Source organism: Dermacentor andersoni, chromosome 5 (genome assembly GCF_023375885.2).
Source record: "Dermacentor andersoni chromosome 5, qqDerAnde1_hic_scaffold, whole genome shotgun sequence".
Lineage (NCBI taxonomy): Eukaryota > Metazoa > Arthropoda > Arachnida > Ixodida > Ixodidae > Dermacentor > Dermacentor andersoni.
Window position 1 is genome coordinate 171,629,678 of NC_092818.1, and position 15,292 is coordinate 171,644,969.

General features: G+C 41.4%; 2 protein-coding genes across 3 annotated transcripts in view; one reads left to right on the forward strand and one right to left on the reverse strand.

The window, feature by feature from the left end:
- Nucleotides 1-3,274: 3,274 nt before the first annotated feature.
- On the reverse strand, nucleotides 3,275-14,609 carry LOC126531619 (centrosomal AT-AC splicing factor-like). 2 transcript variants are annotated; one of them, XM_055071305.2, is made up of 9 exons: nucleotides 14,285-14,609; nucleotides 14,043-14,212; nucleotides 13,035-13,133; nucleotides 12,875-12,941; nucleotides 11,371-11,436; nucleotides 8,106-8,195; nucleotides 5,931-6,090; nucleotides 3,730-3,862; nucleotides 3,275-3,415 (listed from the first exon to the last, which is right to left on the reverse strand). In XM_055071305.2, the coding sequence occupies exons 1-9, from the start codon at nucleotides 14,459-14,461 to the stop codon at nucleotides 3,355-3,357; spliced, it is 1,023 nt and encodes a 340-aa protein (XP_054927280.1). In that variant the 5' UTR covers nucleotides 14,462-14,609; the 3' UTR covers nucleotides 3,275-3,354. The 2 variants fall into 2 exon arrangements, with proteins under 2 accessions (XP_054927280.1, XP_050035187.1); XM_050179230.3 differs by having other exon boundaries at nucleotides 5,931-6,105; nucleotides 14,285-14,608.
- Nucleotides 14,610-14,842: 233 nt separating this feature from the next.
- The window catches only part of Mcm6 (minichromosome maintenance 6), a 39,658-nt gene continuing 39,208 nt past the window's right edge, over nucleotides 14,843-15,292 (forward strand). Inside the window, exon 1 of the mRNA XM_050179226.2 lies at nucleotides 14,843-15,062. Coding sequence (XP_050035183.1) covers nucleotides 14,971-15,062 — 92 coding nt within the window. The 5' untranslated portion in view covers nucleotides 14,843-14,970. The remainder of the gene's footprint in view (nucleotides 15,063-15,292) is intronic.

Genomic DNA, 15,292 nt, shown 5'->3' on the forward strand with positions numbered 1-15,292 from the left:
TTGTAATTAAGTAACAAAACATCCATCAAGGTTGCCCAGATTCCTTCGTTGCAGTGGTACTTGCTGGAAAGGCATTCACTACAGATATCAAAAATAGCAATTCAGCCGGGACACAGAATATTTCATTATACATGTGATATAATTGTAGAAGCACTTGTTGTAGAGGCTTTTACTGTATGCCCATCATCATCTAAGCAGCCACCGTAGCTAGTGAACGTAGGTCCATGTGTTGCTGCCTGACAGGAGGGGCCTGAATGCAGAGACATTCTTTTTTCCTGTAGTGTATTATATCTGCATTGTTATTGTACTGCAGATAATTTGTGCAACTTAGCTGTCGAGTAGTTGGGGAGGTGGAGCAAGTCAAGCATAATTTGCAGCCCTTCCCCCCCCCCCGTCCCCCCTTCTTTTCCAATTTCTCAAACTGTGATCATAGTTTGCAAGATGTCTGTGGAGGGTGAAATAGAAAAGGCTGCCCTTCCTCACCACCTCAGCACTTTTCCTCCAAGAGTCACTTGATTGATATAAAGGTTCAATATGCTGCTTGGCCCAATTCCTAACTCTCTTTGTGATACTAACCAAAGTTAATACCAACGACAGGTCGCTAGGATGCTGAAGACTGAAACATATGGGAAGAAGGAATAGTGACCTCTTCAGACTCACCTGCTTGCGAGAGCCCCCGAATACAATACAAATGCACTTAGTGCGGGCGCTGCCAAATGTGTTGTGGCACAACAATTCAATGACATGACAATGTGTTTTCCTCACCGATTCTGTATACATACTACAAAAATATAAATGAAATATCAATTTGATCCAACTCACAACGCAAAATTACTTTGCTAAATTGGAAGGATGCACGGTCCTTTCTGGAAGCATTCCAGAAACATTTTAAAGCTCTGTCATATATAAAACATTTTAGCTAACTTATGGTTTATAGGCATTTGCGCCCTGGAGATCAAATGTTTGTGGGCACTTAAGGGCCACATTAAACAACGTATAGAGCAATGGATGGGTTTGGGTTGAAGCAACTTGGCTTCTTGGTTGTTTTGGAAGTAGTCCTTTACCAAAAACAGGCACGTGCACAGCCGTTGGCATAGGAACAATATATGATCTATGAACTGAAACTATGGAATAAGACGAATTAGAAATCAAGTCCATGAAAGTATTTCCACAAACTTGGCGACAGCGGCAATCACCCTCGAGCATTGGACAGTTAACCTTAGCCCTAGCAAGGTGCACAGAAGATGGATCTGCCACGTTGACCTGAAGCAGACGCGCCTTTGATCATAAGTGCCACTGAATTAATAGTTATCAAGCCTTGGCCATGCATGCTCCAAGGTACGCCAAGCACTACGTGACCAGTTTGCCATCACAGCTGTAGCGTCACATAGCAGGGGTTGCGTATAGATCGTTGTGGCAAACAATAGATGAGATTTTGGTAATCTCCACAGGGCTTATCTGAAAGCTCAGTCACATACAAGCTCAGCCTAATAAAGAGAGGCAATCCTGTACCACATTCTTGAAGATGAGGACCTAGCCTGGGTTGACCCAAGTACAGAAGTGATCTCACCAAGCTTTGCTTAGAACCACCCCTCAGGCTAGATGAATAAGCGCAGTCCACGGATAGCATACGCTGCTGTGAACATCTCAGCCAAATTGTGCAGTCATTCACAGCGCGTAGAGCACACAAGCGGAGTGTGAAGTCAACTTTTTCTCAAATGCTCTCTCTTCAACAGAGGCCTGCTCCTCATTCTTTTGAGGCTGCTTTATTTCGTAATATAGCAAATTCCCATAGGCAACTGCTATTGGCCAAAAGGTGACATCAATCAAGAAGGGTGTTTGGATCAGTGCACTTCTTCCTACTGTGCATACCTATTCACACAGTTTAATAAACAGGCTGAAATAAGCAAAAATTTACTTCCGAATTTCGATAAGAATTACATACTTTTGGAAGCAGCTGTCTATCATCTACTCATGCTTAGCTGCAGCCACGCATGTAGGAATTAAACTTTGGCCACCCTGCTTATGGGTGTCCCAGTGTCAGGTCTAGCTAATTTAGACTAATTTTGAACACTCAGCTAGCTTCGAACCATGTGAAACTTGTCAGACTACACGTACACTTGCCAGTGCATGCACACACCTGGCCGCTGATGGCTAGACACCTTGGCAGACTTCAATACGTATTGAGCTATTGATGATGCTTAAAAATGCGCATGTCGGATGTGGCTACTCTTCGTCAGTTAAGTTGGTGCAGGATAAAGCTGGTCCGGACCACGTAGCAAGGCCATAGTGAAGCATACAAGCGCGAGTGCGCACTCAAGCCCTGTCGTGCACAAAACAAACACTGTGCATATGCACTACAGTTGTATGTAGCTGCGCCCTGCAACGCAACGTAGTGTGGCCACTGCATGGTGTTGCAGCAAGTCCGCTGGATGAGTGCACTGCGACTCACTGAGGGCTAATGCATTTGTCATGTCAAAGGTGCCAAAATCAGAAATAAAGGGGAGTATGTGAACATACACCCCTTTACAATACTTTCAAGCAGCGCTGCGCCGGATCGCCCAAGCCAGAGAGGAGGAAAGGCTGTCCGCGCGCCCTATTCTCCACGCCTGATGAAAGGGTCTGTACATTTTCAAACATGAAGTTGAAGTAAAAATACGGCAAGTTTCATCCTATCCACAGTGGACATAACATACTAAATATAAAGCATGCTTTGTTGCTCAGACAGCTGGACTTTTTTCAACTGTCTGAAGGGGGCTTTTTTTTTCGCTGCCACCGCCATAGAAAACACGCATTTATGATACAATCACGAAAGTTACACAAACAAGGTTGCCTTTCTAATTTTACATGATAATGCACGACTGTAGGGCAACTAAGAGCACCAAGTGTACAAACATACTGCTTGATTGTTTCTAGTATTTCCTTTTAATAAAATTTGCTTTATAATGTACACTGGAATCAGAAAATCATTCTATTGTTGCAATACTAGAATGTGAAAATTGTCTGATATTGATGAAGAGAAAGCTGCACATTATTTGCAGACTATTCGAAAAACATTCGATATATTCAGTTGGATTTGCTTCTGGGCACTAGCCAATTGGTATGCAATTCGATCTCGAAAAGTACTATTTGCACACCATTAATAAATATTGCAATATAACAAAGGTATTTTCATGTTGAATGCGATCTCATTATGAGGTTAAACTGTATTCTCTTATGTTAGGCCCTCCAGTGACAGCCCACCCCATGCAAATGAAGAACAAATTGCTGCAAGTTTCAGAAAGTATAGACCATTTATTATTTACAAAAAGCAGTGACAGAGTTGTGCCCATTCAGTCTTTCTCCAGGCAAAGTTTAACTTTCCTTTGGCTTCTTCCACTTTCTTGCAATCTTCTCTTCCTTTCGGTACTGACTCCTGAAGAAACATTAGAGGTAGCATTTAGCATACAAATTTTGCACCATGCCAGACAGTATTGCGTGAAGTTCAGGAACGTCATACTTCCAAGAGACAACTCTAAACTATTTCTTAGTTTAAGTGATGGGGGAATAACCAATGTCACAAGTATTGACAGTACAGGTAAAATAGATACATGTCATACCTCCAATTCAATGATCTTGCACGTTTACTCACAATTTTGATAGCAAGGGTCACTTTCATGCTGGACCTAATGTTCTCAAGTTTAATTAAGGTACTACAACTTACAAACAGGGCCAAAATCAGAAGCTTACCTCGACTGCCACCTTCTACCAAAGTTCCACACACGTCCAAATGATGGAAGCCACTCTTCTGACGTCTCCGAAAAGTGGTCGAAATTTGCCCCAACACGGTTTGGGTTGAGCTTCTTCCGCTTCTCCACGAACACTAAAGAAACACACATATAATAACTCTTTTAGACATTTCTCCTCAAACATGCCACAGCTGCCCTCTTCAGATCTGCAAGCTCAGCAAATTTTTTTCACACGCCATGTGAAAAAAAATGAAGTCTAGGATAACCTGGTGATGGGCGAGTTCGTACAACTTAACTACAGCGTGATACTGTCGAACCCAGATATAACGAACCTGGACATAGCAAATTATTGTATATAACCAGCAGCTGTAAAATCCCCTTAAAAATTTTTGTTGAATTTTAATTTTATATATCAAATTGTTGATATATCAAACTATTTCGTGATCCCCTTCGAGTTCGATATATTGAGGTTCAATTGTATACAGTTGGTAATGGCGCTCCATTTGACTGTTTACTTTCTTTACAAGCAATATAGGTTACACATGCATGAGTTTGGGCTCTTCATGCTGCAATCATGTGACAAAACTTACACTGTACTTGTGGATATGAGGAAGTAGCAGGCAACTGTGGTATATCTCATACCTGTTATTAACTCACTTATAGCATTACTAGATTTAACAATATATCGGATACAACAATGATCAGCTGATGCACTGTGAACTTTTGTATGTGCTCTACAGTAAAATAAGCTGCTTAAAATAATGCTCCCGTGCTGCATTATCTGTTATAACAATTACATCTGGCTGCAGGGTGTGCTCTGAAAGAAAAAAGAACTCGGAAAAAGAAGGAAAAGACCACGGGTTCCTTTGCTACACCAACCTTCATGCCTCTGCTTTTTTCATGCAACCCGATTATAACAATTATCGGTTATAACAATGGGATTTTCATGGCACTTTAACACTGCTATAAGTAGGTTCAACTGTATGACATCATAGACATCATTGCATGTTTGGACCATTTTTGTTAAAAAAGGTCTTGAACCATACTGGGTTAGCAAGGGGTTCCTTTAGAATGCAATGAAATCCTTGTTTATCAATAAAAAATTGATAGAGCAGATGTCCAATTTTCCAGACACGGAGTAGTGTTATTTTGTAGTGGTTTGCAGGAATTAACCAGCACACGAGCATGTGCATGATGCTTAGTGAAACTTCTCAAAATTCTTGCGCTCCAAAGTGGGGGTGCAGGCCTTACATGAGGGTGTGCCTTACACAAGTAAATATCGTATGTACCACGCACATGCAAGCAAATAAAGCAAAGTCGTTGGTCAGTGCCGGTACGAGTCTTACATATTCCCTTCGTCCATGTCTTTCACAGTGCTTTACCATTTCCAATGTCGAACCAACTGACCCAAGCTTCCATCCTGGCCAACTTATAACCATTACTTTAGGATTACTACAGCCTTCAAGCAACAACCAATGGCAATGAGTGCTGGGAACACATAAATGTAGCTCAAACATCCCTAATATCAACTACACATATTACTTTTAAAAACATCTTGCCACTGTTTCACGATCACAACCACTGTATAACTAGCTCATGTCACCAACAACATATACCTGGAGTTTGACACACAACACTGCAAAATACTATTGAACTACTGTTTAAATCTGGCTGCATTTTGGCATTCTCCAGCATTGGGAAATATCAAAAACTGGCAAAAATGTTATCATCAACGTTTTGAGTAGTGGGCATAAGCCCACTGTGAGAAGAACAGACAAGTTGTGAACCAGTGCCTTAGCCAAACTGGCTGACACCAAGATATGTGACTATGACCAAATGAAATGTCAGCACAGCCTGTTTAATGCACTTTACATCTGCTTCACTTATTTTCTATGCACATGAAAATACCACACATGACGGCACGAAAATAAATTAAAAAATTAACTTGGGTTTTACGTGCCAAAAACCATGATCTGATTACGAGACATGCTGTAGTGGCGGACTCGATTAATTTGTACCACCTAGGGTTCTTTAACATGCACCTAAAATCTCAGTACACAGGCGTTTTTGCATTCTGCCCCTATTGGAATGTGGCCACCACAGCCGGGCTCGAACTCGCTACCTCAAGGACAGCAGCACTACGCCATAGCCACAGTGCTATCGCATCGGGCAACATGAAAATATTATGAAGTGTCTCCATACAATGTCTCTGGAAGTCCTCCATTGTGGGTCCAATGGGTGCCTTGGAAAGCTCTCCAATGCACGGATGCTTGGCCATGGTTGCCTCCTCTTCAGCTTCCTCCTCACTGTCTTCGTACAGCCAGGGAGGCTTTGCTCCAGTGTGGATGTTTCCTTTCGTAACCTGTGGTAGGGGTCGCTTTAAAAGTAGAGGAAAAGCAAGAATGTTCAATAGATGCACTTTTGCAGAACAGGATATGATGATATAGTAATGCGACATATAATCATACATAACGACCTGCCACTTCATTATTAACAGGTTTTGCATTACTAAGTGTAAGAAAAATAATGTGCATATAGTGATGAGATCACAAGCACATACTGAAATAAATACATGAACATTTTTTTTGGAAATGCTGTTTGCAAGGAACGCAGTGCACATTGAGGAAATACAGTATCCAAAAAGAGAGAGAATAATTGTTTCTCGGGCTTTCCTCTGTGCAGGAAATTGTACCAGGTCACTATGGCAAGGATCTGCTCGCAATTATTTGCATAAGCTAGGGTTTAATTGTGATCGTTTATGCAAGATGAGGTTACATGGGTAAAAAAAACTTGGAGGTCACTTAAGCATCATCACCTTGAAAAGCGGGCACATAGCATTATCGGGCCCAATCTGCCATCAATTTCGCATAGTTACCTCATTCATAATTAGGATATTCATAACTACTCATGTACGCATTAGTACATGTTTCTAACACACTTCATTAAGTTAAAGACAACAGCCCATACCTAGGCCTTCCTAGTATCCATACCTAGTCTACTGCCACTAAGACAGACCTCAAACGGCAGCTGGAAAAGTGATTTGTGTTTGAGTTTCCATGTAAAAGAATTGTTTTTTCGTATATTCAAATTACAATCTGACGCTATCATGTCTGTGGGTTGTGTGTAAGTCGTACATTACGAATTTTCTGACGCATCTTACTTTGAGAAATTTAGTTAGTTCAGTAACGCCTATGGCACCACGCGGAGGGCCTCTGTGTGCTTCGGGATGTGTTGTTCGGGACGATTTTTCTCTAAGGGACAACGCTGCAGACACCAGTTTTACTGCGACATGGGGCCCTTTACGCCACAGCGTTGAAATATATTTGCTTTTTACCCAAACTGGAATGTGGCTGCTACACCCAGCGATTGAACAGGCAAGCTCGAGCACAGTAGCAGAATGTCATAGCTGCAAAGCCGTTGGGTCAGGTGCATCCCTCAAAGTGACTTACTGAGAAATAAAAATTTTTTGGCTAGCTGTTATGTCTTAGACATAAGGTAAAGTAGCACAAGAAGACACCACACAGACAGGAGCGGCACTTGGGACACAAAAACGACAGAAAATTAGCACGCTATACTGTTTTATACATAGCAGGCAATGCTATGAAATCATAGTAAGGTTCGTTACAGTGCAACATTGTTGCGCTGTAACAAACCTTACTATGAATCCCAACCAACTGGCCCAACTTGCCGTCTTAATGCTATGAAAGATTGAGACTTCTCTCCCTGCTGGCATTTGTAACCAAAAAATTGTTTGTCACATATGAAAGAAAGATATAGACATATGCGTGATGTTTTCGATGCAACATTAAGTGTTGTACATTTATGTCACAAAATATATCAGATTTATTACATAGACGACGCCACAGGTCTGAAGCTATTTATTGCCAAATAAGTGGAGTGAAGAGCTTCTGTGACCAGTAGGCACAGTGTAACACTAGCGCTCTTGACCAAAACGTTGCAGTTGCATAATGGAAGCACAAATGTGCACAAATACGTTATTTGACAATGTTACGCCTAAAAATTGTATTTGTATCATATGAAATAGTTATTCTGTAGAAAGGTTTGCAAATTATTAACTGCACTGTGAAATGCACAGAGTGCGACTTCAATAACCACAGTATTTGCTTAGCCTCTACAGCATTGCCCGCTAAGTATAGAATGTAGTATAGCTGCGATGGACTAGACACAATGTGCAGCAGCACAAGAAGACCAACCACAAGAAGCAGCTGCTACACACACGGGAACATCCACCTGTGCCTGTCGTCTTCTTGTGCTTTGTCTTCTTCCTCTACTGTATGCCTTGTCTGATGCATCAATAATATGGCACCTGCCTTAGCACCAGTGGTGTCAAAGCAAGAATGATGTCAAAAGACTGACCTGTTCGCTCGATGATGAATTGCCATTTACGGATGACCAGCTGCTGCAGCCAGGTTGGGGACCAGCATGTTCGCTAATCGCTGAAGAGTACTGTTGTTTGGACATTCAGGATTCACAGCACATCGAGAGCGTAAGCATTTCAACAAAGTATACGAACACTCTGGCGATAATCAAACTCAGAGGGAGTTGCAGCTCTGGTACCATTTTGAAGACAAAGCTTTACACTGTTCAATAAATTCTTAAAGAGATCATTTAATTAAAAAAAAAAGTTCAGTGTGCTGATCTACTGGGGCATGATGAGACTAGTATCTGAAACTTTTGAATAATGAATCGAATGCAGTCGAACTTCAATTTAATGAAGTTGTACTTCAGTGAAAAACTTCGTTAAATCGCGGTTTCCATTAATTCAAGGTTTGAAAATTTCAGCATAAAGAACAACTTCACAAATTTCCAGAGCATTGCTGGTGGATAGTATCTTGTTAGCAACCGCTTATAAACAAATTGCAAGAAGGTCGGGCCATAATAGTGCAGTTATGAGCACCAGCACATGCTGTGCATATCATGCCGGGATCAATGCATCGACGGCGCTCATGGCATCCGAGACTTGCGTCTGCTGTGCCACATGGTGCCGTGGACACCATGACTGACCACGCTTAGCGACCGCAGTGGGCGCCCGCTAATTAAAAACAAAAGTCTAAAACTATACAGGTATTCGTCCAGGGCAAAAATAAAGAAAAGTCACAGTTTTACCAGAAAGCCAGAGCACTGATGACGATAGTAAAGAGACAACTATATAAGGCAAGGTTCATAGTTTTATCGGTGTCACGTGCGCTCCGGCAAAAATTAACAGATCTCACTTGATGACCCCGAACTCACACCCACAATGTGAGCAAGCGCTTTACACCGTGTCTTGGAAACTTCAGATTATGCGACCACCAACGCTTGACGTGTGGGAAGAACAAAATGCATGTGAAGGCACCAACCATTTTGACTCAATTTTTACACTTGCTGTGGAGAGAGTGTACGCCTAAGAGGAAATGCATGCATTCCTGCACCCCCCCCCCTTATGTGTTTGATTACATTACCATGTGTTCACTCCCTCCCCATCCCTCTTGCGCAGAAGGCATTGTCAGGCCTCGCATTGGGATGCCGCGTGCTCCACTGCCTCTGCAAGTTGTTTACCAATGCAACAAATGGTGCAGTGGTGTTTCCTGCTTACCCACAGTCACAGTCATACCTACCTACCGGCATGCGCGCTTTGACAGCGGTTTTTCCGTTCAATCTTTTCATGCAGAAAGATGTATGAAATAAATTTTACCTCGGCTGACATTTTTATAGTTTTTGCTAGATGATCTAGCTATACGGGCTCCAAGTCCATGCTTGAGTTGACCGAGAACTTTGTTAAATCGAAACAGTGTCACGAAACTACTTCGTTAAATCGCAAAAGAAAATACACGGTTTTCAATGCTACTAAGATCGGGAGATGAAAATAGTTTGTTACATTGAGATTCATTATATCGAAGTCAGACTGTAGAGAGTTTTAGATTAGGGGATGCAATCGGCTTGGGTACGCAAGAACTAGTGGCGACGGTACTGCGCGTGCGCAGATTCAGACGTAGGGGTGTCTGTGCATGCGCAGTATCGTGGCCCCTAGTTCTTGCCTACGCAAGCCGCTTGCGTCCCCTAATCTAAAACTCTCTTGTATTGCCCTATTCGATTCGGTCTTTGAAGTGTACAGACACTATCATAAATACAAATGTTGTTAAATAGTCTTCAAATCTTTCAAATGGCCAGCTGTGCGTGACAGCCATAAAATTGGAGCAAAAGTGTGACAAATTTTATCCTGGTGGCCACATTAAGCATAAAACAGGAGAAGTTACGCAGAGGAGCACGGTGCATTCTGAGCGAGCCAGACTTTTCTGCCTGAATCGCTGTTATCTGCACTCACAAATGATTCCCAAGTATGTGAATAAACTGTTTATTTGGTCCTGGTGTTCCATTTCTGCTTTTAATAAACAATGTTTCATAATCTGCAATGTGATGACAGAAACTTGCTAATGTCATGAATATACTGGGATCATTTAACATATATTAGTGGTGAAAATGGCTGTTTATTGTTTTAAAGGTATTCAACATTCGATTCATATTCACCTCTAGCACTATTTGAAAGTTGTTTTTGAAAATTACGATTCACACACACCTGCTGAACATGAGCATAAATTTTAGTCAGTTGATCAATGATCAGGATAAGAACAGTGCTAAGGGCGGAACATACAGGAATAATCACAAACAGCAGGCACCATCAGCTAAATTTCTATCGCCAAAGGTGATAAATGTGGCATTCAATATAATGTTTGTCTTAGGTGCAATGATTTTTCCATTTTTTCCAGTTGACTCAAAATAATTCAAGTGCCAGTAATATTTTTTTAAGTTAACATTTCTGGTTGGCCTGTTAGGTAACAATATGTTTAATGGATTTTGAAGCCACTTAATTCAAACTGTGCTTTTATTTGACTCAAATTCATCTTCTAGGGGCCCAGCAATGTGGTGGCCAAAGAGCAGGTAACAAAGGGACAACCATAAAGCATGAATGTTCATAACATACCTATATTGATGTTGATGGGCATATTTCACGAGTGCATGTGAAGGAATTCTTTTCTTACCTCCTATTTTGTAAAGTATAATGTTCATACATGTTTTCAGGACGTGCAGGGAAGTGGTGGAATGTAAAAAGTTATATGGATATATATCTCCTTACAAGAACCCTTTAAGGTGTCTTGCACAGATATTAATTCAGGCTTCTGTTTGCATGTTGCCTCAGGATCATTCAAACTTCTTATAATTCAAACAAAAACTTATGCTCACTAGGATTTTAAACTAACCCAGCTTGACTGTACTTTGTCGGCCAATATTACCATAGAGAGAACCTCGTGTTCAGCTGCTATTGTCAGCTACCTTGGCTTACTAATATGGTTTCTTTAAGTTAGTATTTAGCAACACAACAATAATTTATTACTTTTCAAAGTGCACAAGAGAATACAGATGCAAATATTGCTAATTTTGCTTCAAGGTTTACAATTTTTGAGTCGCAATAGATGTGTGAGAAAAGAATCCTGATAACAGGTACACAAGGTACCATAGTTATTTCTTCCCATCCTTTCATTCTGCTTATTAAACCAAGCTCGGAGCATATCAATAAAGACAATTTAAAGAACACGCATACAGAAACGCTACACAATGTGGATACATTTCATCCAGAACGAACCTCGAGGCGTGCTTTCTTCACAATGTCCTCTCTCTGCTTGTTGGCTTTAAGGATGGCAGAAACATTCTAAAGGGAGAAAAAGAAAGAGATATGATGAAGTTACTGCTCATATTACCCCATTTCGCAAAGAGTGCTTGTAGGACATGAGAAATCTGTTCACCTATTAATATCAGGGAACTTTCTTTTACTACCAGCATTTTCATGATAATGTACTATCATGGACAAACTAAATGCCAAGAGGACAATTCCAAGATGGACAGATGCAGCAGTTTTGTTGAACAATCTCAGATATGGGCAAAGTTCATATTACTCTACAAAGAATGGTGTATAGGATCTTTAACATATCAAGCTTACTGATTAATTAACTAGATCAAGTGAAAATTTTCCAATTTGGTGCCATCGCTCAAGTTTTCCCAGTCAGGTTTCATTTTATTTCTGCAACGTACATAGCAAAAGTGTAGATAAATAAAAAAAGCAAGATATACTTAAAGTCAACTGCAAAGGAGTAGTCACACGATCTCATATTTTCTCTTCATTACATAAGCATTAAATTGGTATATGGGACTGTAAACATGGGATGATTGAAGCATATAGCTTACTGAGTCTTTGCCAATCAGTTTTGCTCCCAATAATATTAAGAGGCTTTAGAATTAAAGAAGAAAAAGGTAGATAATTTTCAACATCAGCTGGGAGCCAGGCCATTCCAGAAACACAGCTGCATGCCAGAGGTGACAAACCAAGTTTCGTGCTATGCCAGAAGGCCTACCATGTAAGTTTTGTAAATCACAGATTCCAACATGAAGGCCCTACTATCACGTATATGTTAATATAGAATATTTGCCTCTTACTAACTGTGTCATCTACTAGCTGAGTGCCCTTAAACAAATCTAAATGGTCACACTCCATGCCTCTGCTTCCCCTGCGCAGTTACTTGGTGACACACACAGTGTGCCAAATCTGAGTGAGCTGTTGCTCCAAGAACACTTTTTACGCCTGTTCCACATGTTGAGATAATATAACACTGTGATTTCCGTAAAGGAAACTTCGAACTGTCGCTTCACATGCACTGATGGCGGCAGCTGTGATTTCAGCATTTGCGAGCACCCAGTGGAAGACTTAATTGTTCTCAATGCTGACCCGCTTTAGTGAAAACAAAGTAAAACAAATTAGAAACTGTTTTCATACTTGAACTCGTTACACTATTAAACAAAAAAAATAAAAATTGGGCAGGCAGGCCACAGCAACATGCCTGGTGATCTGCACTGTTACTGGTTCCTCATCCACACTGCATGTACGATTTCGCAGCGCAGTTCAGCACCCCAAACACAAAAAAGTTTCACATACAAAGGGGCTGACGACATTCGCCACACCTGCAAATTTGCAAGTGCAAAATCACAAGCGAGATCACTATATATGAAACAGGTGTCAAGCTAGCAAGTGCACCTAAATAATCAGGCTGCATAATCTAGAATGAGGGGCATGCCAAGTGAAACACTGCTCCTACCTTTTGATCCAGCCTTTCCATTTTCTCAAGGTAGGCCTTTTCTGCAGCATTAATAAGTGGCTCGGCTCTGTAAAAGTGCATGGCTTTTTGTGTAATGCGCTGTGCATATGTACACAATAAAAGAAAGTAATTTCTCTATGTGAGCCAAAGAAGAACATACTTCGAAACTGTGGCACTCTGGATGATGTACAGCTTAATGGATGTCTTGCTGATTTTATTCTTCCAGAAGAAAGACTTGCAGGCAGCTTCGTGGGCTGGCCTAGAAAGAGAAATTTTGGTTAACTTGACACTGGCTATTGCAACATAAACTTTGACAAGGTATTTTATGCATATTGGATGACAAGTATGCTGCAAAAATTTAATCAAAGAAAATTAAGAAGCAAGCGCCAAAGAAGTCAGGTAAGAATGATAAATCTTTTAAGAATGCAGCAAGACAGAGTGATTGAACCACACAGTTCTCCTCTGGACTATTTTGTGCTTCACATGCCACAGTTGGAATACCTACAACAAAATACAAAATTGTACACTGTCCTGTGCTAACGCTCGTTAGCAAACACTAAGCTGTCACAAACGATGCGTTGACGCGCCTGCCTTTTGTGACGGGAGAATACAGGAGGTGGCGTTTTGTGACAAAATTTAAAACGCGAAATACTGGTTTCATGGTGAAGAATTTCTTCCAATACTTTTGGTGAAGTTATGACAGTGAACTTTCTAGAGGAACGTACTCGCTCTCAACTCGTCAACTAAAACAAGAAGCGCCGGACTTCTGAAGCACATAGGTCACGGGCACAAGGCATCGACATTAAATTCTGGGGTGTTACATGCCACAACCCCGATATGATTTATGAGGCCCGCCGTATGAGGCCGGCTCCGGAATAATTTTGACCACCTGGGGTTCTTTAACGTGCACCCATCGCACAGTACATGGGCGTTCTTGCGTTTCTCCCTCATCGAAATGCGGCCGCCGCGGCCGGGATTTGACCACAAGTCGATGGCTTAGCAGCGCAACGACAATGCCACTACGTCACCACGGCGGGTTGGGTCATAGTGAGCAATGCTTAATTTTCGCACGACTAAGCGCGCAAATAAAAGCACTCAAGTGCAAAAACACTGATGACGCGAAATATCCAAGAAACACAAAGCGTATTAGCATGATAGACGTACTTACGTTGCAAGGTGCAAGAGAAAGTTGTAGCAGCGAACGCTCAAAGCATCGTCAACTTTTCGCCCGTGTTTTTCGATCTCCATGGTGCAAAAGTAGCACCAAACTTTAGCCCCATCTTCCCAAAGCAAATCGTGCACTTCAGGTTTCTTCAAGAATTGCTTCGCTTCGTTCACCTAGGACAATGATTTTTTAGAGTAGAAAACAAAAATCGCATATTAAGACTACCTTAAACTTTGGCCACTTACTTTCTTAAGGTACTTTGCCAACACATTTTTGACGATTTCTTGGTGTTTCCTCGAATACACGTGCTTTTTCCCAACGTTATGGCTCAGCCTACACAGCTCGCACAGCGTATACTGCATGAAGGATTCTATCGCCGCCATAGCACCATAGAATGATAGCACACGGCAATTACAGACCATGAGAGGTGGGTTGGGTGCTAAGATTTACTTCACGTAGAGCAGAACATAGCTAGCGAAACCGACACCACACAAAATATCACAAACTACCACTCTCATCACGCATTGCAAGGCAACATCTCTAATGTAAACAAATGCGGTTGGTGCGATCACGTGCTTCTCAAGGTGACCAACGTTCGCCAACGCTACCAGTAATAAAAGATAATTTAATACAATTCAAATAGCAACTCAAACAGTTAATAGTTTAAAGAACGTTATAAAGCAGAAGTTGTAAAGTTATTATTTTACTGCAATGCTAGAGAACTAAGACTGAACAAAGGAAACATTGGACTGAAACAGCAAACCATAGCGCGGTTTGGGTTTTAGTCGTCAACGCTGGGTAGAAAAGCGCGCGCAAACGCCGCATTGTTGCGGGAAACTAGCATTTACGGTCGACGGCCGACCACCTGCTACTCTACGATAAAAGTTTAATCTCCTTTAGAAAAAGTTTCTGCGAGATTTAATACTGCACCATGGATGTCGCTGACCTTCGGACGGGGCCTGTACAAGTAAAAGATGACATTGGTGACCGCTGCCAGAAGTTATTTCAAGATTTTCTCGAAGAGTAAGTTGCTGCGACTGAAATGATGGCCCTTTAAATGTGGACAAAGGCGTGCTCGCCATCGGTACTCCCCGTCTCCGTGCGTGATCGTGATTGTTTTTCTTCTTCTTTAAACAAGTGTTTCGGATTGCGGTTGTTAGTAACTAGATTGTTCTTCTAGCGTAATTTTTTTTTTTACTTTTCGAGCATTTTGTTTTATTTGTGAAATTGTGTAAACATATTGCTCCCAGCAG